The sequence below is a fragment of the Leguminivora glycinivorella genome, chromosome 3 (genome assembly GCF_023078275.1).
Source record: "Leguminivora glycinivorella isolate SPB_JAAS2020 chromosome 3, LegGlyc_1.1, whole genome shotgun sequence".
NCBI classification, from domain to species: Eukaryota; Metazoa; Arthropoda; class Insecta; order Lepidoptera; family Tortricidae; genus Leguminivora; species Leguminivora glycinivorella.
Window position 1 is genome coordinate 11566750 of NC_062973.1, and position 26669 is coordinate 11593418.

A 26669-nucleotide genomic window follows, 5' to 3' on the forward strand; every position below is an offset into this window, starting at 1 on the left:
AAGTTGCCGGCGACAAAGTTGCGCATATCGCATACCCTATACGTAGCCGAATGGCACAAACGCTCACGAAACGAAACGCTCTCTATCGCTCTTGCGTATTGGCGTGAGCCAGACTACCTTTCGCGGCGTTTCGTTTTCGTTTCGCGCCGCAGAAATGCCATTCGGCTACGGCACCGTCCTGTCTTTTTTTTCCGCACTAGTGCGAGAAGTGGTTCATTTCTTGTCAGGTGGAAACTTCAAACTCTTCAAAGGGCCATCGTAGGGCAATCATGGTCGCGCGATAAACGCTCAAACATCGGGCCGTCCCTATCACACTTACAAATAGTGCGATAGGGACGGCCTGCTGTTTTATCACTTATCGCGCGACCATAATTGCCTGCCTTACTGTAAAACGTCGTACGATACACCTGCGAAAAGGAAATTCGTAACTCTTCCTTTTTTCGCACTGCATCGTATTGTACTATTAAGATAAGTAGGTAGGTACGTTTTTTTGGTAAAAGTAATTTCTGAGAAAAAATCACGGACAAACTGATACGATTATTGTAAGTTTAGGATAGGGAAGGCTCTTTTTCATAAGCGGAAGAAAGAAAGGAGTTGGGGTGGATCAACCGGGGTACCTTAATATATTTTTCAGTACAGTAGATGGTGTTTTTTTTACGCACTAGTGCGAGAAGTGGTTCATTATATGGCAGGTCGAAACTTCGGAGGGCCATCTGTACTGAAAAACGTCGTTCGATACACGTGCGAAAAGGGAATTCGTAACTCGTGTCGATTTAAAACACTCCCTTCGGTCGTGTTTTAATTTATCGCCACTCGTTTCGGACTTCCTCTTTTTCGCACTTGTATCGAAATGTACTATCTTATTGTTTGTGCGCATGTGTGTGTGTGTGTTTGAGTGTATCTATGTATATGTATAAATCCTTTATTGTTCAAATATATGCCATAGGATAGGCTTCTGCCAAGAACATGCACATAGTACCTTTATTTCGTTTAAAATAATATTACATATACACTTGAACATTACATTATACGATCTCAAAAATAATATTCTCATTGGAATACAATACCGGCTTTCTTGCGCTACACCTATATTTTAAATACTCCCGCTATTTGTGAAACAGACATACAACATATATTTAGTACCAACCTACGAAATTAAACTTAATGTTCCGTATAAATGTATGCATTTTTCGCATATATCACTATATTTAGCATAAATGATATAAATATCTTGTATGTTTACGCATAAAAACACTAAAAAAACTGTTATTTTGTACATAAAACTGTTTAAAGTATGCTGTATTGACTACGTTTCCGGCCGCTAACGCCGTATTTCGCCGACAGGCGGCGCACAACGTCACTCACTCGTGTATCTATAGTTTCCTTCTGTTTTGAAACCCAAGCCTAGTGAATTAGTTCTTGAAAATAATTGTTAAGGTGGATTAAAAGTGCTCTAATTGTTGATTAAAATAAAGCTACGATGGAAAAGAGAGTCGCCTTGGAATTACGAGGCAGAAACCCTTCACAGGTAAATAAAATCTTTTTTTCAATCTATTGGAATGTTTTGTCGATACGTATTTCGTCTATACTTTATGTGTAAGGCGTGTAAATTATGGTTTTTGTCTGTAAATGAACGAAATTTTCGGTTTTCTATGTAATCTTTATATTCAATAATGTAAATCCATTCCGCAATATTGTATATGGCGATATTGTGTACAGGAATTAGCCATTACCGATTGTTACGTTTCATGTGCACATATCAAACATAGTGCTGATATTACTGTAATCTCACGATTAATCGGTTAGTCTAAATCCAGGACTTTCTCATTTGTATAAGACATTCGTCTATTTCACCGATTCTGTTTGCACACAAGCAGTAGAAACGGTCATGATGTAAATATCCCATATTGAGGTTAACTTTGGGAAAACTTGCAATAGGCATAGGTTTATGTTATGAGATTACAAATATGAACTTGAGGTTTATTATCATGTTTACGTAAAGTATAATTCGATTGGTATTCATTATCAAATCCATAAAATACTACAGTATTACGACCTGTCAATAATTTATGAACCTTAATTTCATTCTAATTTCGATGTAGCCTATTCATAAGTACATACTTCCAATGACAATGATATATATTTTCTGATACACCTGTTCCTTTTGACCTCACAAGTTGTTGTAGTGTGTAATTAAAGTTTTCTGTGAACTAGTTCACCTGAATTTACTTAGTCTGCTCAATTTCGCGCCCTTTCACCTATTAAAATTCTATTTATGCAGTCACTTGTAAATAGAAGATATTACTGGCACAACATTTTTCCTATAAGTAGAGCGTGTTGTGATGTGTTTCTAAAATGCATTTCATTTAAAACACTTTGCATCTGCAGTTCCATATTGACGCACGCCTTACCAATATAGCGGCCATTTTTATTGCGTCGCGATGATTCGTGTCATCCGCCATTTCAAGAGAAAACGATAACGATTTTTCACGCGGTAATTACACGCCGTTTACTTATTGTTGTAGAAACTAATTTTAAAACACATTCCTTTCATATTTGATGCAACATTTCCGTAGTTTAATCACTAGTTTGTTCAATTTTACAAACTACGCAAGTGGGTTTGCGTTGACAACTCACACCATTTTGACATTTGGTTAGCTTGACTTTGCCAATACTGTTGAAAGCCAGCAACAGTACTTGTAATCTAATCTCTTTGCGTACAAATTTAAAGTAATTGAATACAGCTATGCAAAATTATAACTTATTTTTAGATATATAGCATTATTTCCAACTGTTAGCCTTTGTAATTTCAATCACATTATGAAACCTCAATATACAAGTTTGCTTAACCTTGTTATTATATCCCAGGCTAGGGCAGCCAAGTAAATTACATTATTGATTATTTTTTTACTACCTTTCTATTATCGCAATACTCCGTCACTATTGTAGTCATCTAATTGATATCTGAGACTAAATCATGCAATATTACGATAAACAAAATAGAAGGAGCAAGGACTGACCTAAACATTACTATTTAGTTTAAAGTAAATATTCCTAGATGGCGCTATAACAAAGAAACCAAATGTAAAAGTTTTTATGTATTTCAGGTCAAGGAATTGAACCTCGATAACTGCCGGAGCACCAATGTTGTTGGTCTCACAGATGAATACACAAACCTCGAAATACTAAGCCTTAACAATGTTGGGCTTACAAGTCTCAAAGGGTTCCCCACACTTCCCAAACTGAGGAAATTAGAACTTTCAGATAACAGAATATCAAATGGACTAAATTTCCTCAATGGCTGCAAAAAACTCACACATCTGAACTTCTCGGGTAACAAAATCAAAGATTTGGAGACACTGAAACCCTTGGAGGAATTTAAAAATCTAAAGAACCTAGACCTCTTCAACAATGATGTTACTATGATTGAAGACTACAGGAACAAGGTGTTTGCCTTACACCCAGCTCTAAAATATTTAGATGGGTAAGTTACGTTTGTGTTACATACAGGATTCTGTAGTTCCCAAAGACATAATTCTGTGTTATATGAAAAATCTAAAAAAAAAAGTATGAACCTTGAAAACATCAAGAAAAAAATATGTGAATCAGATGGTGTTCCACCGCTGGGTTGAAGACGGGTTAGATAATATTAATATTTGATATTTTTTAACACACGTAATGTGAAGTAAGCACAGCTGAGCTTAACCAGTTTCATGTGCAATGCCTAGCCTATTTAAGTCTAAAGGTGTGAGATTATTTTAAAGAGTGTCTTTTCAAAAAGACTTATTTCTATAGGTCATCAAAGGTTATTTTTATCTATGTCTTCCTAGAGAAATAAACCTTGTTGACTTAATTAGAAATAAGTAATTTTTATAAAGACACTCCTCATTTATGTAACATATGTGTAAGTACTTGGATGAAGTTGTCAAAACTGGGATTTAAATGATTCAAAGTCTAAAGATAGCAAGTAATTTTATTTTGACAGTAATTATCTATGTATTATGTGATTATCGTACCTACAGTTTAAAAATTGATAAAAATTCTAATGTGTTTTTTAATATTTTCAGTCTGGACAAGGAAGATCGGGAGGCTGAGGACAGTGATGCCGAGGAAGAGGATGAAATGAATGGAAACAATGAAAGTGAGGAGGATGGTATGTATACATTTTATAGTATCATTTACTTAGATAACAACTTTCCTTGGTATAGTTCAGGTACACAATTTTACTGACAAGATGCCAAAATAGGCATAACGTCACATAACATAGCCTTTATTTCCATTGACTTAAATTGGTTTTAACAATCTATAAATAGTTTAATCTAAAAAACATGGTTAAGACATGGCCCTTGTTCGGGTATTATAGGCCTCCTCCTCCAACTGCTTCCAATCACTTGTTGTGTCTTTTCCATCCAGCTTGTCCCTGCTATGTTTTTGATTTCATTGACCCAATGATCTTTTGGTTTTTCCTGATCTCCTTTTCCCGCTTGGACCCAACCATTTTATGACACGTTTTGTCCATCTATTATCTGTGATCCAGGCCAGATGTCCAGTCCATTTCCACTTGTACTTAAACATATTGCCCATTGGTTAGGTGGGAGTCTGCTAGAGAAGTTGCACTAATAGTTATACACGTGGTGTCCCTTTTCAACTTCTCATATTAAAAAGAGACTTCCACTCACTGCTTTGTGTAATAACACAGTTTGATTACTTGTATTCCAATTCAAACTTTAAGGCCCTTGAGACAAATAATGTCACAATCACAAGTATTTACTCTACTCATTATCACATTGGTACTTGTGCCTCACTCTATTTTATTAGTCCAAACCTTACCTCAATTTTAATGTATTCACTATCCTAAATCATTTTTTTCGTCTCCAATATGTGTTAATTGTTAGATAGTTTCTATATTAACTGTGTACTTCACCATTTTTATACTACATTCCATGCCTAAGGGGTCCTTAATGGCTAATTTGTTTTCATTTATTTGCTTGACTCATTATCAAACTTGAATAAGATACAAATCTCAATGATATACTAACTTCCAGATGTGGACATAGATTTGGGTCCGCTGGTGATTGACGATGAGCCCTCAGATAGGCCGCCTGAGAGCAGATCCTCTCTTCCTGTTGTATTGTACACAATATACGGCCTACTATTTCACATGGGGTTTCTTACCAGAAGTAAGCATCATGTATCTGGTGGTGATGCTTTTTTTAGCGCACCAAAAATCACTGTCCACATGTTAACTGTAGCAATCATTAGTACAATCACCATAAGCTAAAACCAAGAGTATGTTGGGTCCTGCTTAGTGTTCGGTTCCGTAACTACCCAAACCTACCCGCGCTTCTTACCTATCTACCGTAGCAAAATAGACTACGTCAGTGACAAAAACAACTATTACGGCTCGCCCGGTGGTAAGCAGTCGCCATAGCGTATAGAGCCGCATGCAATTTCAGAGGTTTTACACGAGCGATTAATACCCTGACTTTTTGCAAGAAATCATAAAACAGGTTGTCGAATCGTGTTTTCTACGGGTAGTTTTCCAGGTTTTCCTTGAAAGTCTTTACTAAGCTTTACTTTGATTTTGACGTATTTTTAGGAACATGATTCAAAGTTTAGGGACACGAATTTTTTTTTGATAGCGATTATTTCCAAAATTGTATGTATGTATATCAAAAACATGACTATGGAAAACCCATATTTACTAAAAAAACTCAAAACAGCATCCACAAAGCTCAAAATTTCGTCCGATATTCCGTAATTCGCCATTTCTATCATGTACGGCAGGTATTATTCTAACCTGCTGCTTTGATTTATCGCGTCGTCGTTATCGTTGTCGTAAATATTTTACACTCTTTTATGAATTATACCTAGGTATTTGTTTGTTTTTGGCTTAAAATATCGATAAAGATCCTACCAAAATCACTAAAATCGGGATACCAAACGGGCGATGTAACAAACTGAAAACTAAAAACCGGACGCGAGTGCGCAATAAATTTAAAATCGCAGTCTCGGTTTTGCCGAGAATCTCGGCCCATTTTGGCCGAGAACCGAGACCGAGATCTCGGCCCGATTTTCGGCCGAGAATGCCGAGACCGAGACCGAGATCTCGGTCGGACCTTAATAAGCTATGTTTAAGTTGCTGTCATACTCCAAAATATCTCTGAACACACTACTATGATAGAGATGTCTTCAGATGTTTACCAGTGCCTTGGATACTCTCTGACATACCTGATGGTGACAGTAACATACAAAGGCAGGTCTTCAATTGATAGCTGGTGCGTGTCTTCATGAGTATGTATTTACTGGATGACTTTCCTAAAGCTTTTATAAGTTTTATTTACCATCGTAATATTGAATTTACTTGCGTAATTTTAAGTAACCACTATCTTAGTTCTCAAAAAGGATCCAAAATAAAAAATAATAATACAGAATTTGTGGTCTTAATACTTGGGTTGATCAACTGTTTCTTGCTATTCTGTCACATCACCGAGGAGACATGCTTAGTAGATTGCAGAATGGCCTTTAGAGCGACATCGTCACAACAGTGACAAAGCTCTTTATAAAGATAAAAAAAATTGCCTTTATCACTACCACAAAACTGCAAGCCATGTGTCTGAGGACCGAAGACATGAACAAAAGTGTCAAGAATAAGTTGATTCACTGAAACTATGAATAAGATTCAGTTAAGTGATATTGTTGTGGTGTGTCTAAGTGATGTTCGTTTGTTTTAGGATCTGAAGTGGAGGAAGAAGAGGACGATGACGAAGATGACGGTGAGGTCTCGCTGAGTGCAGTCTACAATGAGAACCTTGGTTAGTACACCTTGAATACAGAATACCAGACCCTCTAGCATAACTGGCCTTGTCGCGCGCGAGTCCATACTTGAAGTCGCGCTTGATGTATGGGCTCGCGCACGACAAGACAAATTGTGCTAAAGGGTCAGGGGTGTCCAATCCAAACACTGACTCGCGGGCCAAATACAGGTCGACAAGCATTCCAATCCTGCACGCAGGACCAGGCTTGTTACGCTATTTCACCAAACTGTGGCATGAATGAACATAAAGGTCATAAAGCTAAATAAAGCAAACTTTGAAGCTCATCATACTAAGATCCCTCTTAGGGATAATGTTGCATGTGTACTACTCAATCTGTTCTTTTTGATGTAGCCAATGCTTCTTTTTGGTTGTACAGTGTTTACCTACTAAGTGTATTAGTATTGTTTGTGTACGCTAATTCAAATAATGTAATGATTACAGAGGAGGAGAGCTCAGAAGGCTCCCTGTACTCGGGCTCGGAGGAAGAAGAAGACGATGACGACGAGGAGATTGACGCGGAGCACAAGTCAAAGCTAGGTATGTAGACCATAAAATATATAATAGCAGTTCAGAAGGGTCACTGCTTTGATGTTCAGTAACTGCTGCCTTTCATGAATTCTACATTAACAAGTGGACCGCACGCGAGCAGCCAACATTGAGTTCTATTACGCCACGCGATGGTCGTCACCACTGAATGAGCCGGCATATACTTGTAGCTCGGCGAAAGAATCGCGGAGTCAGCCCCTGGTAGGAAAAGCGCCCGGCAAATGTCAAACGACATTTCGAGCATAAGTTCTTACAAAATTCATTAGTACAATCAGTGTTAACCTGCGGCCTACGAATTGAAAGTTCTACGCTAAACATCAGCTATCCTGTCTTGACTGACTTCTATTTTTCAATCTGTTTTATTTCTATTGTTCAATCTGTGATGTCAAACTATCAACTTAATTCAATTTTTTGCGTCATAAATACCTAGTGTTCATGTAATGTTTTGTGAACAGACGAGGAGGACGCCGACGGCGAGCCGGAGGAGAGCACTCGGGGTAAAAAGCGGAAACACGACGACGACGAGGAGAACTGAGTGTTGCCTTACGCGGAGTCATCTTACTAGCTCGTAAGTGTACAGCCTCCGATGCCTCGGACAATAAACGCGATCACAACACAACACACCCGTAGACTAGCAGTTGTGACTCCCGCAGGAGTTCCCGACCCCCGCGTAGCGAGATGCTTACTATAAAAAAATTACATGAAAATATTTTTGCAAAGTTGAGAACCCCCGTTCTAGCGGCACCCTCCGGCTAGCTCACCGCTTCTTCTCTTAGTGTTAATCGCCTCGGCGACACCCGAATGTTTTCTATCATTACGATGTTGATGTCTTTTGCGTGTAATCTGTAGTTTGTTGTCCGACAAGTTAATGTTTCAATAAAATTGTTTATGTAGTAATATTTTTTTATTCTATTGACATACTTAATTTTAGTCTAATCATTGAAATGAAAGTGCAAGAAATTAGCGTTAAATTAAAATAGCTCTCAAAAGTTTTGGTATCAATTATATTAAAATTAGATTTAAGGTAAGAACAAGACAGTAAATTATTAGTGCCCTTGGAATCCATTCTAGTGTTAAATTTAATGTAGAGGCTTGCGGCTTCTTTCCATGTTTTTGTGACTAAGATAGATTAGACCAAAGTTGCTGTTGGAAACGAGCCGCAAGTAAAATTTTGAGAGTTATGGCAGCCAATGTGTGATGGAGTTAATGAATGAAGTATCTGAAGGCAAACTAGTTGCAAATTACAATGCCAAGACCAGTACTATGAACTATGACAACACAGATTATCGCCTTGGCATACAACAAACTTGACATGGACCACCTTTACAGTAAACTGAACATGGTTTTCTTTTCTAACTACTTAATCCATATTTTTACAAAATATCTCGTTAATACCCAAATTTTGACGCTGAAGCGTTCTTCAGTAGTTTTATATTGTAATAATTTAATATTAAGTTTTGTTACTTTGTATATGTGGATTTTTAATGTTTAGCAATCTCACTAAAGATAACTGAATTTATCAGTATCACTAAATTCCAATGGGCGTAGTAAATGAATCCAATCAAATCTTTGACATCCAAATGAGTTCAGAGAGTATTTTTCTACAATCATTTTAATCTTAATAAAAGAGCAATTAATGCACTTTAGAATATCAATGATAATATGAGATGTTTGGTTGAAGCAACGTAGTAAACGTGCCAGATATGTTGAAGAGAATTTTAGTTAATAATTTTATTGTATTATGTAAGTCATTAAGTTTAAGTAATTTACAACTTGGCCTGTTGATATATATTGTATAATCCTATTAAGATTTTTATTTCTGGGATTGTAAAATAAAACTTAAACTTTAATTGTGTTTTTTTTACCTACACGATAATATACCTGAAGTACTTAATTATTATAAGCACGGAAAAGTTTCCGAGACTACGGTTGCTGCCTATTTGTCGTGAAATGAAACGCCAATGCCTAATAATTCTGATATAATATTGATACTTAACCCCTCGTATGTGGCCCGTCAATTTTGATCATTGAAATAGTGACCTTGACATTTAACCCTTCGAGCCCCAAGCATCTATATGTATTTACTTATATTTTACTGACATCATATGATGTCGCTGGGACTCGAAGGGTTAAAACAGTAGATTCAAATTCCCACGCACGCATCTGTGTGACACTTGGCCTTTCAAAGGAAATGTGCTCTGTTCGGCCACAGTATAATAAAGAGTACTGTCGTACAGTATGGCCACTCCCGCTCCCCGCTGAAAGTGCCGCCCACCCCCTCTCGGTTACCTCACAGTTACCGCATGTCAAAAACGCGAACAGTGGACCTGTCATATTTCACTCATACAAGCATAGCATGCGTTCACCTACACGAGCTTAGACTGTGTGCTAGGAACGCGCCTCTTTCATATATTTGATCGCCAGTGTCCGAGGTGTGGTTCGGCTGAGCCACAGATGTCATATAAACCATAGATCAAGCAAACGTATCTACTTAGCGTGTCAAATGAACTCAGTGAAATCCACTGAGTTGTCCGTCTTTAATCGCAGCTTTCGGGCGTCAATTTTTGTAAGTTGAAGTCAACAAAAACATTAAAAATGCTTCGTTACATGATATTTAATTGCAACAACATAAAACTTATCAACACTCAAGGGCCTGAGACATATTTAACACTTTCGCTACCAAGAACCCGACTGTCGGGCACACCGCTCGTAGAAGCGTAGCCGATTACATGGGTTTCCCCGTATGTAGCGAAAATGTCGTAGCGCCGCGTAGAGCCCGGTTTCGAAAGTGTTAAAATCAGAGGCAAGTAACAACTTCAGTACAAAATCTGACACGCTCGGCCGCCATACAAATAAATGAACTCGTTTCTTCTATCTAAATCTAATTCTGTGGGCTGAGCATTGCTACGAGCAACTATTAGTAGAGTCTGTTCGGAAAGTCAAGAGTCGTGAAATGTAATATTACATTCAACGATTCTTGACTTTCCGAACAGACTCTAACCATATTAAATTTGGCAAAACTTGATGTCCACTTGCATATCACTTGAATTATAACGACCCTAAAGCTAAACTAGGTAGTGTTTATACTTACTCTAGAAAGGGACCAAAACTGCGGGATTGTAAGAAACGTCATTGGTGTTTGTACGGAAGCAAGTAGGTACTATTCTTTATTGGGTGCTATAATGCAAATTATTGAAAAAAAATATTATGTAGCTTCTAACCGGCCCACCCGCCTCCAGCTCTATAAGGTGAAGGTTCGCCCATACATTTAGGGCACCTTAGTACCTGGTCGTACCAGCTTTTCCGTCTGGACTGCATCCAACGAAGAGCGACGAATTGTCAACTGCCTACATGTTTGATCGCGTTCGAATCTAAGGATAAATCCCTGCTGCTCCTTTCCGATAACATCTCCATCACTTAGACTCGTCCTCAACTGTACGTTTCTCCAGAAACTTTCTGCCTCGCACAGCTAAACCGATTCTGGATCGATTTGACCTTCAAGAAAAGAGTGTACCTACTCCAGTCTTAAAATGCCGGCAATTCAGGTAGATTCTATGTTGATACTGAACACTAGGAATATTTTCCTTCAGTACCGTTTCTTAACTAAAAATTGGTAACCAGCTTCGAAACGGGAAAAATCCCAATTCGTAACTGGCTTCAAATTGAGATTTTCCCATTACCGATTTGTAACCACGTTTGGTAACCGGCTTCGAAACGAGAAAAAGAATCCCGTATTGTAACTGGTTACAAAGTGGGATTTTTTTTGCCGTCATGAACACATGATTTATTCGAATAATGCTGACATTGAGTATTTTTTTAGGGTTCCGTATTCAACTAGGTTGACTATGAACCCTTATAGTTTCGCTCTATCCGTATGTAGACCGTCCTAGCTTCGATTTGGTAGACACTCCGATCAATAATTTGGGCCCAATACGTAACCGGCTACAAACCGGAAATCTTGATCCCCAATTTGTAGCCAGTTACAAAACTTAGTTACCAAAAGGTAGATACTACTCTGGCCCCATACGTAACGTGTTACGAAATTTTGGCTACCAAACGGTACTAAACCATAGACGTAAGGATTAAATATTCAAACGCACAAAGTGTTTCAAAAATAATTTAATAAATAAGTAGGTACTTAGACCGCATGCTGATTCTAAACACATACAAAATCCTCGTCAGCTATTATGTTCCAAAAACTGTTGCAACAGAGTATTATCGATAGGTATAACCAAATTCTCGCTGCCGTCGTACGTGCGTTTCATCTTCACGAGTTTGTGGTCCAGGAACTCTGTCAGTTGGGCTCGGAGGGCGATGTCAGAGCTCACTAGGAATTGCTCGCGCGCTTTAGAGTAGAGATCCTTGAAAGGCAAACCTGCAAAACAAGATTAAGTAGGTTTCAGTTTTCCTATCTATTCGAGGTTAAAGATGAGTCCATGAGATATAAAAAATATATAGACGTTTGCTTACCATTAACACTAGGATAGCTAATATAAATAGATAATTAACTTTTTATTGGGTACAATAACAGAAAAACTGGCCACCATTTTCTATTTAGCCTACTGCCTACGCGTATTTTAGTTTGAACTATATATTCCATACATACCGCTGGTTTATGTCCTATGGGTAGGACAAATGTAGGCAGAAGGTTGTGAAAGCAGAAAAGAAGTAAAAGAAAACTTCGTGACAAATTCCAAAATAGTACAATAATAATTAATTACCTACTGGTTTACATAGAAATTAGTTGGTTTATTCCAAAACAGGACGGACGATACGGTAATCGGGCGCCAACAATCTTTGCCCCCTTGTTAAGCAAATAACTATTTTAAATTCAAGAGTCATCCCTAGTATCGTACACTGTATCGCTTGTCGTTCCAGTCATACATTCATAAACGTATTATGAATGGCACGACAAGCGTGGCGTTCAGAGTAAGTATATTACCTTGATAATGTGCCTGCTTATGGTTTTCTAACTGATGCTGTATAACAATCGTGAAGATGCCCTTAGCATTGGTAGTGAGCGACTGGTGCACACTCTTCAATGAAGATAGCTGCAAAGCACCACTGCGATGAGTCATCAGAGAGTTCTCGTAGGACGTCTCTTCGGAGTATGGCAGGAAGGTAGTCACGTCCCACCATGTGAAACGGAACTTGCTTAGCTTGTTGTGGTCCCATACTGAAAAAAAAAATTGGAATTGAATACAATACAATACAAAGCATTTATTCATGATAAACAGACATAAAAATACAAACAAATGGTTATAAAAAAACAGTATAAATAATGTTTATCACGAAATGGTCCCACCTGAGCATATTGCTAACCATAAGGTCAGTGCTGGTCTTCCGGCGAGACCATTTGTGGGCCACGGACGCAAATGATGGATTTCGCGCCCAATTCGGGGACACAGAAAATGTCCTCAAAAACAACATAGTAAATGAACTATCGTATTGGCTGTGGTTGTTGCTTCAAGAATGGAGCGCACTTCCACCCCACCTTAAAAGCCGACAACGCATGCAGGCGTCCACAGGCGCAGGTAATCGCTTACCATTTTGTCTGCTCGGTTTCCATAGTTATCATACCCTAAAGAAAAACTGACGAAGTATATCGACGACTGGAAATCCAACCCGTGTCTTCAGTTTACGTGGCTAACGTCCTGAAAACTAGACTACCCGGACACTGCAACACCAGTCTCCTCTGGTGTATGTTATCCATTGAAAGACTAGGCCTTTGACCAACAATGGCGTGAAATGTGTGCTTAGGAGGTGTAATACAATTACTTTACTGGATAATAAGGTATAGAAGGAAAGATTGTAAGAAATCTCTTACGCCGTGGCTTGCGTGGGCGACGGTCGCGCGATGATCGCGCGACGGCGATGCGACGCATACGAAATCAAACCTTATCGATATGGAAGTATGAGACGCGACGGCGACGGTCGCGCGACCGTCGCCCACGCAAGACACGGCGTTACTGCTTGTCATTTTAACATTGTTGTAGAGTGGCATAGGGTTGCAATTGGTTGACTGTACAGTCAAGTGCAAAAATAAGTATCGAAATAATCGTCTCATAAATATGGTACTACGCTCTTATTACACCGGACTAAGATGCTATAGAACATATTTTTGAGTAAGATGTGTACACCCATATTTTTACACTTGACTGTACATACTTCGATAAAATGTTTACTTACATAATGGTGCATTGATATGATCAATAGTTGCTATAGTGTGAACATTTTTGATCTGACACAAACTGGCCAGTGTAGTCTGGGCCTTAGCGTTCCTCAACATAGTCCCATCTATGTTATGTATTATAAGGAACAACTCCATATCTTCATCTAATAGCCGTGTCTCTATCAACTTGACCACATCACCTATGTTTGAGGGTACGTGGTTACATTTTAGAAGGTCCATCACAATTGTTTCAAGAATGCTTTTGATGGTAAGACTCGGAAAGAAACCGTTGACAACTATACATGGATAGTCTGACAGCTTTTCTTTTTGAAATTGATGGAGTACCGATCTCTTTGACCCAATTCCGTATAGGACGATGTTGAAGTCTTCGCTTAAAATGTACAGCCATTTATCAAAGAGTTGTTCGTATGATTGATTGAGTTCAGTTATTTTGGATTTGTGTTCCTCAGAGATGTGGTCATTGTCATCCTTGTTATCATCTAGATTTAAATTCTTTAATCTGGCCAGTGTGTGGTCTGATGTTGCTATCTGAAATACATAAAATGAAGTTAACGTTATAACATGACATTCACAATGCAAGTACGAAATGTCATATGATATTTACTAGTCACTTTTCGGTGAAGGAAAACAGGCTAATCCCAATGTGGCCTAATTTACCTATAGTGAAAGGTCAGACCAGATGGCAGTAGCTTTCGTACTATACAAAGGAAAGTCTCCCTTACACAAAATGTGCTATTTACAATATTTAAGGTAGTTGCCATCCATGCGGCATTCGATTTTTCCACACTGTATACTACACCAAATTCTGAGATATTTGTTAAAGCTAACCCCAGACTTTCATGGGCCGTAGCAAAATACCAGAATAAGTGGATTGTTGTAAATATGCAAAATAGTACCTTTTTGCTTGAATTCATCATAAAGTAATTGTCTGGAGTGACAATGTACTCCGAATCTTTAGGCCGCGCCCTGCCCCTGCCTCGTCCAACTTTGCCAGCTGGTTTGGTTTCCACCGGGGCATCTTTTTCTTCTTCTTCTTCTTCTTCAGAAGCACTTGATGATGATGCAGATGAAGCCTGAATAGATATTTTTGTTGTAGAATTAATACAAATAAATATTTAAATATTATAACAGAAAATGTACATACATTTTATTGTTTTAGGTATTACCCAAGACAACATGAGCTTAGCATTAGCTTTTAACCTTTATTTTTATAGATGATAAAATGTTTAGGTTTACCTCATTGTCACTCTCGTCAGGTACAAAATCACTACTGCTGCCTGAGAAATCATCATCATCACTTCCGCTGTCTGTGTCTACTTCTTTTACTATTCCTGGAAAATTTGGCAAATGTAATTTATGTAGTAACTTTATTATTTAAACTGAATAAGTGAAAATTGTAAGACTGTTAAAAACATCAAAAAATATTTCTCTGCTGTCTCGGATGACTTTAAACACTTTAAAGACCTAGAAAACAGTATCCAAGCCTCAACATTTCTCATAAAGTTCTAAAATAAAAGAGATAAGAGAAAACTACAAAAGATGATATTTTATTCTAGACTTACCCCCTTATTCATAAACGTTTACTAAAGTTATCAACCCAATAAAGTTTGTTTGTCCCTTTCTATCACACCAATACGTCGGAAAGGGACAAACGAACTTTATCGGCGTGATAACTTTAGTGAACGTTTATGAATAAGGGGGTATATATTTTGTTATATCCTGGATTCCCTTTAATAAAGGATAATTGGGAATAATCAATAGACTGTCCAATAAAGGCAATTTCAATTAAATTCAAATAAATGAGATAGATAAGCCCTTAGAAGTTAACCTTGGTTTATCTTTGGTTTACTACAGTCTGACTAAAAAGAGTATGAATTTAAATGTGGCAATATCATAGTGTTGTCCTATTTTCTCACACAACTATATTATGAGGGATGGCACTATAATGTTGCCACTTTGTGTAATGGCAAGCAAGCCTGTTGTCAAAATAACTTACAAATTATCACAAAATACTGTTATCTAGGTAGCCCATACATAGAGGCCCAGGCCCCAAGGGGGGGTCGCGTGGTCTATTTGTATGGCCAACCTAGTAGGCTCCAGGGAGGGGGGTCATGAACCCCCCCCACATGGATCCGCGCATGAAATAACTAGCTCATAAAGCAATGTTCTTTCTGAGACAAATAAACTAAAATAAAGCCACCTTAAATGCAAAGTGCAAAGACAAATAATATTGGCTGATTGATTTGATACAACTTACTCTTCTTTATAATATCCTTAACAACTTTCGGTGTGGCCTCAGTAACTTTCTTAACAGAGTCCAAGTGCATATTTTTTCGAGGAGTCTTCAAGGGGGACTCCGTCCTTGGAGAATTACTCTGGAGATCTCTTACTTTATTTTGTAGGTCATGTTTCGTGTGCCGGGACTTAACTTGAACATGTCTTGGCCTTCCACATCATCATTGCTGAATAAAGCTGAAATATGTTAAAGTCAGATTGAACATAACCTAATAAAAAAATAATAACGGCAGGATTTCAATGGAAAAAATCCAAGATGGCATCTGTAATGTATGGGATATTGGCCCTACATCCGATATCGGATCGGATAATGTGAAAACACACTTAGACAAGGCAAGATGGAAACAAATGAAATATTAAACAATAGACGGAACAAATTAGTTCCGTAACTTCCGTAAGTCCTCCGGTCGTCAGCACCCTGCACCCTCGTTGAGCTCTGGCAGCCTTACTCACCGGCAGGAACACAACACTATGAGACACTATTTTTTGTTTTATTATTATACATAAATGTATATGTACTCGTACAGTAGTTACTGAGCGTTTTCCACAAAAAAGATTAAAAACCTATTCTCTTACATGGTAATAATTTTTGGGTTCGTCGAACTCAGAATTTCTAACATAATTATCATAATCTGATATTTTAAAAAATTCCAAAAAGTATAGATACATTTTAGTTTCTAAAGTACGATTAGAATGATTTTTTTTTCTAATTGTTTATTTTCGATGGAGCAAGGGTATTCAAATCGCTTTTGAAATCTTAAATTAGTAAATGAAAATGCAATAGTTAACTGAGTATCGTAGACATCGTAGTGCTTGCTTTAAAAACTCAAGTGGACTTTTTTTATCTAAGGAGTAATTTCGAGAATACGAGTATATTATATTTAGCGAGGGTATTAAAAGTTATGTTTTATATCTCAACTTAATAAATAGAAAATCAAAATGACAATAAAAAAATCAATATGTTCTCTAAGATAAAATTGATACCTTTGGCTCTCCATTCTTGCTCGGTCAATAAAAAATACGAAATTTATATCCAAAAAAAATATTGGGTTGGTAAGAAAGTAATGAGCGATCGATTGAATTCCACATAAAATTTTTGAGAGAGTTCTAGAATCTTCTATGGTCGAAAGCATAGCTGGGCATTAACTCGTTAATCCGTTAATCGTTAATTAACGAAGTTAACATTTCGATTAACGGATTAACTTTTAAGTTAACTTTAAAAAATGTTAACGGATTCGTTAACTTCCGTTAAATTTCATCGAGTCCGTTAATCGTTAATCCAGTACCCCAAGCGGCTCGCTGCGCCGCGAAAACCACGTTCTTACTGCTACTGTAAAAGCCCGTAGTACGGCAAAACCTAGGGATCACTTATTCGAGAATCTTATTAGGCGTGCTAGATCGATCACTAATCTGGGAATGAGTGCAATCATCAGGCATGACAGACAAATCGCGCAACCGACGCATCGAGTTAGAGTCCGTCGCGGGCCTTAGATTACTCTACCAAGTTATCGTGGCCCACAGCATCGAGTTGTCATCTCAAATCTCAATCTGAATAACCGACGCACCACGATCGCGACCGCATGAATGACCCAATAATTACCAATCCGAAGTAAAACCTAGGATTTAGCCAACCAACGTCGGTAAAAGCCCGAAGAGACCGTAATTACTACATTTCGGTTTTTTACCGATTGGTGTCACAGGTTTTAATGGTTTTTGGTGAATACTTAGTAAATAGAAATACATAATACCTACAGTGAAGTTGATATATATGTGGGTAGATTGGGGAGCAATGAAACGCACACGTACCGATGCACAGCTGGTTTATTACTGACTTGTATGTGTAGGTAACAGAATGCGCAAGCGCACGCACACATAGACATGTATACATCAACTCCTCCCGACTTAATTTGGGAATCTGGGGACAAATACAACAATTTACTTATTTGCTAAACCTTATAATTAATTTTCTTAAGCCTAGGTCTCAAGTTACATCCAGGCTGTGGAGCAGGCGATGAACCTGACGAGACTTCTTCACTATTGACTTGCACCCGTTGCTCATTATTATCTAAAGATTCCACTACTTGACCATTCTCACTCACGCTCATAGAAGTCCCCGTCTCCATCATCTCCCCCTCTGCAACCCTTACTGCCTCCCCCGAACTGTCCGATTGATCATTGACAGTACTTGGAATATCAAGCGAACAGGTTTGGGAGTCTGATACAGGTGAGGAATCGGCAGATTCTGACGTTTCAAACGCCGTTGATGATAGCTCACCCGTTTCCACATCCGTATATTTTAACAATTGATCAATGTGTCTTTTACACACATTATTATCAAAATCGAATTTTACGTCATACATTCTGTTGCCTATTTTCTTACATATACGTGCTACTTTCCAACATGGTTTACGGTTTTCATAACATCTGGCCCAGACTATGTCACCTATTTTAAAGCATCTAACTTTTTTATTAACATTATTTTCCTCGTTATTGTTATCGCGCGGCGCCGGCGCCGGCGGGCGCAGCAAGTCCAGTCGACAGCGCAGCTCGCGGCCCAACATTAGCTTAGCGGGGCTGACCCCGGTCGTGCAGTGTGCAGTATTACGGTATTCAAATAAAAAATCTTGTAACTTTTCATCTATGATCTGAGCACTCGAGTGACACTGTAAAATGGACTTCAGCTGTGTTTTACACGTGCGAACATTTATTTCAGCTAATCCGTTGCTGCACGGATGATAAATAGGCGAAGTAAGGTGTTTAATTCCGTTTATGTTACAAAACTCGACGAATTCCTGAGAAGCAATTTTTGCGTCATTATCTGAGACAATTACTGTCGGAAGTCCAAATCTAGCAAATAAAAACTTTAATTTTGTGATCAAATTACGTGTAGTTAAATTGTTTCCCATATCTAAGCATTCTAGCCACTTACTAAATGCATCAACTACTATTAGGAACGACCTTTGACCCACCGAGAAATAGTCTATATGTACCCGTTGCCACGCGCGGGCGGGGCGAGCCCATGGCGCGGGAGGGGCGCGCGGGGGCGCTCCGCGCTGGTGCACGCATACGGTACATGCATTGATCAGCTGTTCGATATCCTTATCTATGTTAGGCCACCATAAACGCGCTCGTGCCGTACTTTTTGTTTTGACTATTCCCTGGTGCGAATTGTGCAATTCTTGTAACAACCTAGACCTATAAGTCGTCGGAATAACCACCCTATGCCCTCGTAATAAACAACCTTGTTCTATGTCGAGTTCGTTCCGGCACAAAAAGTAAGGATAGATATTCTTGCATTTAATTTTGCGAGGCCAGCCATACGTTATATACTTAAGTACAGTACGCAAACACTTGTCGCTGGCCGTAGCTAACTGAATATCTTTAAACGTTAGCGGAAGACTATTTATTTGCATTGAATTTAAAGTATGTACTTCCTCCTCTTCAACTACTGATTCGTGTGAATCCTGATTCTGAGTCGGTAAACGCGAAAAATAATCTGCAACTTCGTTTTGTTTACTAGTAATATATTTAATTTTATAATTATAAGCTGACAAAATTACGCCAAACCGGATTAAACGCGACGCTGTCATTACGGGAATACCGTTACTTTTGCCAAATATAGCTAAAAGCGGCTTGTGATCCGTTTTTAAAATAAAAGGTTCAGGCCGACCGTATAAATATTGGTGGAACCGTGTCACACCAAATACGATAGCTGCCGCCTCCTTGTGAAGTTGGCTATAGTTTCGCTCGCCGGCTGTAAGAGATCGTGAACCATACGCGAGTGGTCGCTCGACGCCATCGGCATCGATTTGACCTAGTACCGCCCCAAGGCCGTACGGACCAGCATCTACTGCAACCGTCAGCTGCGCGCTCGGGTCAAAGTGCGCGAGCACGCGCTCCGACGCCAGCTCGCGCTTCATCGCCTCGAACGCCGCCTGTTGCCGCTCCGACCACTCCCATTGCGCGTTAGCGCGCAATAGCTCATGTAACGGCCCTAGTAAAGATGAAGCATTTGGCACGAAATTTCGGTAATAGTTAGATATACCTAGGAAGCGTTTTAATTCAGTTACATTATTAGGCCGGGCGGCACTAACGATTGCCTCCACCTTCTTTGGGCACTTCGATAACCCATTTTTATTAATAATATGACCCAGGTATGTCACGCTTTCTTGGAAAAAAGCACACTTATCTTTACCTAACCTCAACCCCGCATTTTGAAACCGCTTAAAAACCTCCTCTAATCTCTTAAGATGTATTTCTTTTGTGGGCCCCGTTACACACACGTCATCTAAAAATACGGCTACCCCTTCGATACCCGCAAGTACGCTTTCGAGCGCCCGTTGAAAAATTGCGGGTGCACTAGCCAATCCGAATACGAGACGTGTATACATAAACAATCCTTTAGTCGTGTTAATAGTGGTCAGTCTTTGAGAATCTTTGGATAATCGGAACTGATTGTATGCTTGACTACAATCCAACTTAGAAAAATGTTGACCTCCACTAAGCTTTGCAAACACCTCTTCGATACGTGGAAGTGGATACTTATCTATATATACATCGTTATTTATAGTTAACGAATAGTCTGCGCATATTCTTACACTACCGTTCGCCTTCCGTACCGGTACTATAGGCGTCGCGTACTCGGAATGGTTAACAGGCACCAATATCCCCTTATCTACGAGTTTCATCAACTCTTCCTCAACGGGACCCTTCATAGCAAATGGAAGGGGTCGAGCTTTGCAAAATTTCGGCTTCACACCGTCTTTAAGCTGTAACTTTACTTCGCCATATTTATAACAACCTAAATCGCCATTAAACAATTCACAGTATTTAGTTAACAACTTATCTGTATCTATATCACACGAACAGTTTAAATTGTAATTTTTGTTTATAGGCATTATACCTAATCCGAACTTGGCCATAAAATCTCTGCCAAGTAAAGCTGGGCCTCCATTTTCTATGACAAAAAATGAAATTTGCTTTGTCATACCATTAAATGACACTTGTGTGGAAAAACAGCCCAAGGGTAAAATTTTATGACCGTTGTAAAAGCATATTCTCATACTACAACTACTTAACTGTCTGTCTGAAAATTCCGTACGATACATACTGTCTGAAATTACGCTTCTACTAGAACCAGAATCTACTTCCATATCAAAGTCCCTACCACCAATAGCAACAGTCATTAAAATAGGATCATAGTGTACGCACCTTAAGCTAAACATCTGACATTCCTGGCAGTCACTGCAGTCCTGGTCATTTGGGGATACATCTTCCACAGAAATGTTGTTTACGCGCGCACTACACACCTTTTTCAAGTGACCTTTGTTGTGACACTTTTGACACCGATAATTTTTAAAACGACACTTATCAGACTCATGCCCTTTTAATCCGCACACATTACACCGACGCATAGGCTGGTCTCGGCTGGCCCCTTGGCCCGCCCGGCCCGTGCTCGCCTTGTACAGTGGCTCCTCCTTGACGGTCACGGTAGGCAAGGCCTTTACCTTCCTTGCACATTCCGCCTGCTGAGCCACTTCTACGGCTTTCGCGAACGTGAGTGTTGTAGCATCCTGCTCAAAAAGCTTGTCCCGCTCCGGACCTGCCCTGAACCCTAGCACGAGCCTGTCCCTCAATAGCATATCGAGAGCGCTCCCGAACTCGCAATGCACCGCGAGTCCTCGAACTCGAGCTGCCCACTGCTCAATACTCTCGCCGATATCCCGTGTCGCCGCGTAGAATTTCGCACGGTCAGCGAAGGTACAGCGCTTCGGAATAAAATGTTGATCGAGTAACTTAACCAACTCGTCGAACTTGACTTCCTCTATCTTCTTAGGATGAACAAGATTCCTTGCCAAACGGTACGTTTCGTCTGACAAATGCGTTAATAGTAACGCGCCCTTTTTGGTATCTTCCACTTTATTTAATATCACAAACTGCAATAGCCGACTGTGAAATATCTCCCATTCTTGAGAATTATGGTCGAAAACAGTTAAATTCCCAAGAAATTGTTCCATTTTTTTCTCACGCGCGGGTAAATCACGATTCGTCGCCACTGATATATATGTGGGTAGATTGGGGAGCAATGAAACGCACACGTACCGATGCACAGCTGGTTTATTACTGACTTGTATGTGTAGGTAACAGAATGCGCAAGCGCACGCACACATAGACATGTATACATCAGCGCATTAACGATTATCGAAGTTAACTATTTGATTAACGGTGCCCAGCTATGGTCGAAAGTATATAAAGGGCAAGTCGCACAGTTTCTCGTCAGTCATTCACTAGCTGTCGCCGAGCTAATATAAGGAAGAAAATGGACGAATTAAAAGTGCATGTAAGGCATTGCTTACTATATGAATTTCAGTCTGGCCATTCAGCCGCCGAAGCAGTGCGTAATATATGTCAGCGTGTTGCTCCTGAAGTTGTGTCTGAGGCCACGGCGAAACGATGGTTCCAGCGGTTTCGTAGTGGCGACTTTTCATTATCAGATCAACCTAAGTCTGGTCGACCGGTGAAGATTGATGTAGCCAAATTAAAAACCTTAATTGAAGGAGATCCGAGGCTAACGAGTCGTACTCTTGCTACCGAGTTAGGCTGCTCTCATGTCACCATAGAAACACATTTACACGAGTTGGGAAAAAACTAGAAATACAGTGTTTGGATACCGCACGAACTTGATAGAGATCAACTAAACCGCAGTGCCGATATCTGCATACAACTTCTGTCTTTTCGTCGCACATTCAACTGGTTGGACCATCTTTTCACTGGAGATGAAAAATGGGTCTTATATATATATATAAATCACACACGCAAACGTCAGTGGCTAGCTCCAAACGAAAAAGGAATAGAGGCACCAAAAACAGAGCCTCACCCGAAAAAAGTTATGCTGTCCGTTTGGTGGGATATTCATGGTATTATTCACTGGGAACTTCTACCAAGTGGAATGACTGTTACCGCATCAGTATACTGTAATCAGCTTGAAAATTTAAACCAAAAAATCTGTCAGAATCGTCCACAGCATGCTAAAGTTTTTTTCTTACACGACAATGCTCGCCCACACATTGCAAAAGTGACTCGGCTAAAGCTATTGGAGCTAGGTTGGAAAGTGATACCTCATCCACCGTACTCTCCAGACTTGGCACCTACGGATTACGCATTGTTCAGATCGCTAAGCAATGCCTTGAATGAAAAAAAGTTCGATGATCAAGCCCATCTACAACAGTACATAGCTGAGTTTTTTGAATCTAAACCTAAGAACTTCTTCGCCGATGCTATTCATTCTTTACCAGAACGATGGAGACAAGTAGTAGATAACGAAGGCCGTTATATTTTTGATAAATGATTAAAATAATAAATTAAATAAAAATTACAATATTGGTTATGATTCGCTCATTACTTTCTTACCAACCCAATACAAAAAGTTTATAGAATCCCGGGATTCGAACGCAGTTTCACGGTGTGACAGGCGACTGTTCACCAACGACGCCATTACATAACACGCTGTTACCGACGAAATTAGGCTATACGTATATAATTATTTAAATATAAATAAATGTCAAATCCATACTAAAATTACAAATAAGAAAGGGTGTGTGTCTGTTTGTTTGTCCGTCTTTCACGGCAAAACCGGAGCGACGAATTGACATGATTATTTAAGGGGATTTAGTTGAAGGGATGGAGAGTGACATAGGCTACCTTTTGTCTCTTTCTTACACGAGCGAAGCCGCGGTCAAAACCTAGTTTATTATAAATGGGAAAAGCTGGTTACTCTATAATCTGAAGTGGAAGAATTCGTTGTTTCATCAAAGATAATGTGTGTTTGTTTGTTTGTTTGTCCGTCTTTCACGGCCAAACGGAGCGACGGATTGACATGTTTTTAAGTGGAGATAGTTGAAGGGATGGAGAGTGACATATGCTACTTTTGTCTCTTTCTAACGCAAGCGAAGCCGCGGGCAAAAGCTGGTACAGCACGGGTAGCATGGTCGCGCGATAGACGATAAAATATCAGGCCGTCCCTGTCGCACTATTAGCAAGTGCGATTATAGGGACGGCCAGATGTTTTATCATTTATCGCGCGACCATAATTGCCTGCCTGGACCAGATTATATTGATGATAATTATTATTTGTAACCATTTAGTTAATATTGTCTTCAGTTACCGCGATAGTTACTCATGAAAGTCATGAAATAAAAACTATTAAAACGGATTAAATCGTGTATAATGAATTTACAATTCATCCCGACGTTTCGAACACTACAGCATTCGTGGTCTCTGAGCTCAATGGGTGACTGAGGAAAAATTACAATGTGCAAAAGCTACCCACATACCTACATACATTTATATATATAACTATTTAGTTGTTGAAGAAAAACATTCACACAACAATAACATAGGTCAACTAGCTCAGTATAAATGTAAGGAAGTCAGCACATTACTAATACTATGCCCACACTATGACCTATGTACCTGACCTGACGTGTAATATTTTATTTTATCAACAAAGGCATAATAAAGATTGTATTGTATTTTTGTATGAAAATAAAAAATAGGAAAGAAATATAGTAAGAGTCTTTTTTAATAGAATATTTATTCTATTAAAAATATTAAAAAAACTTAATAAATCCAAAAAAAGTTCAAATGATTAAAAAAGACTCCGGAATGGAGCTCGAGATCTCCTGCTTTAGTCAATGCGTTTGACCGAGACGCCATTTCGATTTACACTAGCAGTGTCGAAATACACGATATGTATCTTTATTGACAAAATGCGTCATTATTTCTGAGTCTGCTTGAGTTAAGTAAACCAATATCTTTAAATAATTACTTGTCAAGAGCCAAGTGTCACTGATGACAATGTCAACTAAAAATGCGCGAAATATGACGGCTCTGTGTCTGTACACAAAATTTGGCACGCACATTTTCGTAAAATTAATAAAAAATTCACATGGATTTGTCCATGATTTCTGTATGAAACAATGTATTTCGTTCAATACTGCGACGATGAATAATGTATAGTAGATGTATGCGCATATTTTTATTTAGTTGTAGTGTGCGGTGACTAAATAAATGGTAGATGTTTTTTGTATGGAAAGCGAGCCACCTTAATGCTAAAAAATAAAAATAAATAAATAAAATGCCTTTTTTAACATTTATACTGAAATAAAAGTAGGCGACCGGTCTGGCCTAGTGGGTGCATCTGCCTCTTAGGCTATGGTCCTGTGTTCAAATCCAGGTAACAGCATTTATTTCTCTGATGAGTAGATATTTGTTCCTGTGTCCTGGATGTTTTCTATGTATATAAAAATTTGTATCTGTAAATACATCATTGTCTGAGTACCTACGACACAAGCCTTCCTGAGTCAGAACTCAGCCAATCTGGGTGTCAGAATGTCAGATATTTATTTAGGTATTTATAAATCTACTTAAAGATCAGATTCCAGATATAGGTATAAAAGCACCAACCTGTAGGTTTTTGCGAAGGCATATCAAAATCTTTGTCATCTTCCGAACTAGAGTCGTGTACTTGGCGTTTCACTGGAGACAACTCCAAGAAATCCCCATATTTTTGGGGTCTATTCCTTCTTCTCACAGTCCTCCGAGGTGTCTCCGGGGTATCACTCATTTGTGCTTAGTTATGTGGAAGATTAATGAAGGAATACGTTTCAATAGGTACTAAACAAAATTTTAACAGAATTTCTAAAAGTACTCGATGGAATTCTCGATTTCGTGGGGAATAATACCTTCGTTGCATAAACAGCGATATATGGAAACTAGCAGCTCAGCAGGCACCTATTTATGGAGATTAGAGGTACCTCTATTCTCCCTACACCTATTTCTACCGATATCCAGTTTACTTTGAAGAATTATGGCAAAAATACAGGGACAAGCGAAGTCCCGCGCTTCCGATTGTCTCTCAACTGTCAATATTGTCAATAATGTCTTTTTTTTTATAATTATGGCCTGGATCCAAGTCCTTTGGGCCAAGTCTTTGTTTTATTTGAATAATGTCAATATGGACAATATGATTAGAAGCTGCTCGGCATGTGCTCGGCCAATATCCCGCGGAATTTGACGTATTACGTTTATACGACTGATTAATTTTGTAACTTATTAAATTCAAATCCGATCAATCGTTTTATCACGAAAGTGAACATCCATCCTCACAAACTCAAAAAGTAAGGTACATTAGGGCAATTCCGAAAGTCGTCTAATTAGGAAAGTCGCATAGAAATCACCATTATTTCCGTCATATCAAGATTCCCCTTTCGGAATTATCTGAACATTTCTGTCATTCGGAATTACTCTAATGCACCTTACTAATTTGTCAACCGCCAATAAGGTCCATTTCTATACCACTCTGCAGTTACTTTGCCTTACGCCACAAAATACGGTACAGTTTTTACCAGTGGTAAACTACTGGGATTTTTTTTTCAGAACCGTTCCAGAATAAGAGCGTGGTGAGTGTTGCAACACGAGGCTTAAAATATAACTTTTCTTTTACTGACACCTGTATTTATTAAAAAATGTTTCAGTCACTTTAAACTATCACAATACTATTTTTGTAGTAACTACTGGGAAAACTAATCCCAGTAGCTATCAACCCCCGGTGTGGTAATTAACAATGTGGGGAAAATCCCAGTAGTTAGGACAGGTAAAAACTTGGTGGTAACTAGTGGGAATAGCCACAAAAATATAAGGGAAGTATTTGTCAATGGGGAAATAATGAAATACTAGGACGTTTTAAAACAGTATCTTTATTTTTAAGCGCCGCCCCAAATCTCAAGGAAGGTGGTTCTCAATTCGTACGTATTTCA

The 26669-nt window shown here is 38.9% G+C and overlaps 2 protein-coding genes across 3 annotated transcripts; one reads left to right on the forward strand and one right to left on the reverse strand.

Moving 5' to 3' along the window:
- The first annotated feature begins 1360 nt into the window (after window positions 1-1360).
- On the forward strand, window positions 1361-9214 carry LOC125224810 (acidic leucine-rich nuclear phosphoprotein 32 family member A). Of its 2 annotated transcripts, XM_048128275.1 has the most exons (7): window positions 1361-1528; window positions 3108-3484; window positions 4068-4153; window positions 5046-5180; window positions 6735-6815; window positions 7260-7355; window positions 7820-9214. In XM_048128275.1, exons 1-7 carry the CDS (start codon window positions 1481-1483, stop codon window positions 7897-7899), a joined length of 903 nt encoding a protein of 300 aa, XP_047984232.1. In that variant the 5' UTR covers window positions 1361-1480; the 3' UTR covers window positions 7900-9214. The 2 variants fall into 2 exon arrangements, with proteins under 2 accessions (XP_047984232.1, XP_047984233.1); XM_048128276.1 differs by lacking the exon at window positions 5046-5180 and having other exon boundaries at window positions 1365-1528.
- Window positions 9215-11467: 2253 nt separating this feature from the next.
- On the reverse strand, window positions 11468-25878 carry LOC125224851 (origin recognition complex subunit 2). Its single transcript, XM_048128350.1, is given in 8 exon segments — window positions 11468-11739; window positions 12307-12540; window positions 13554-14085; window positions 14454-14630; window positions 14794-14888; window positions 15815-15985; window positions 15988-16029; window positions 25318-25878. Coding segments are annotated over 8 exon segments (1608 nt in total). The 5' UTR covers window positions 25478-25878; the 3' UTR covers window positions 11468-11542.
- Window positions 25879-26669: the final 791 nt, after the last annotated feature.

Excerpts from the sequence above, each read along its gene's own strand:
- LOC125224810 (XM_048128275.1), top strand. The coding sequence starts at position 1,481 with ATGGAAAAGAGAGTCGCCTTGGAATTACGAGGCAGAAACCCTTCACAG. Across the intron at positions 1,529-3,107 it reads GAGGCAGAAACCCTTCACAG|GTCAAGGAATTGAACCTCGA; the intron begins GTAAATAAAATC and ends TATGTATTTCAG. Across the intron at positions 6,816-7,259 it reads AGTCTACAATGAGAACCTTG|AGGAGGAGAGCTCAGAAGGC; the intron begins GTTAGTACACCT and ends TAATGATTACAG.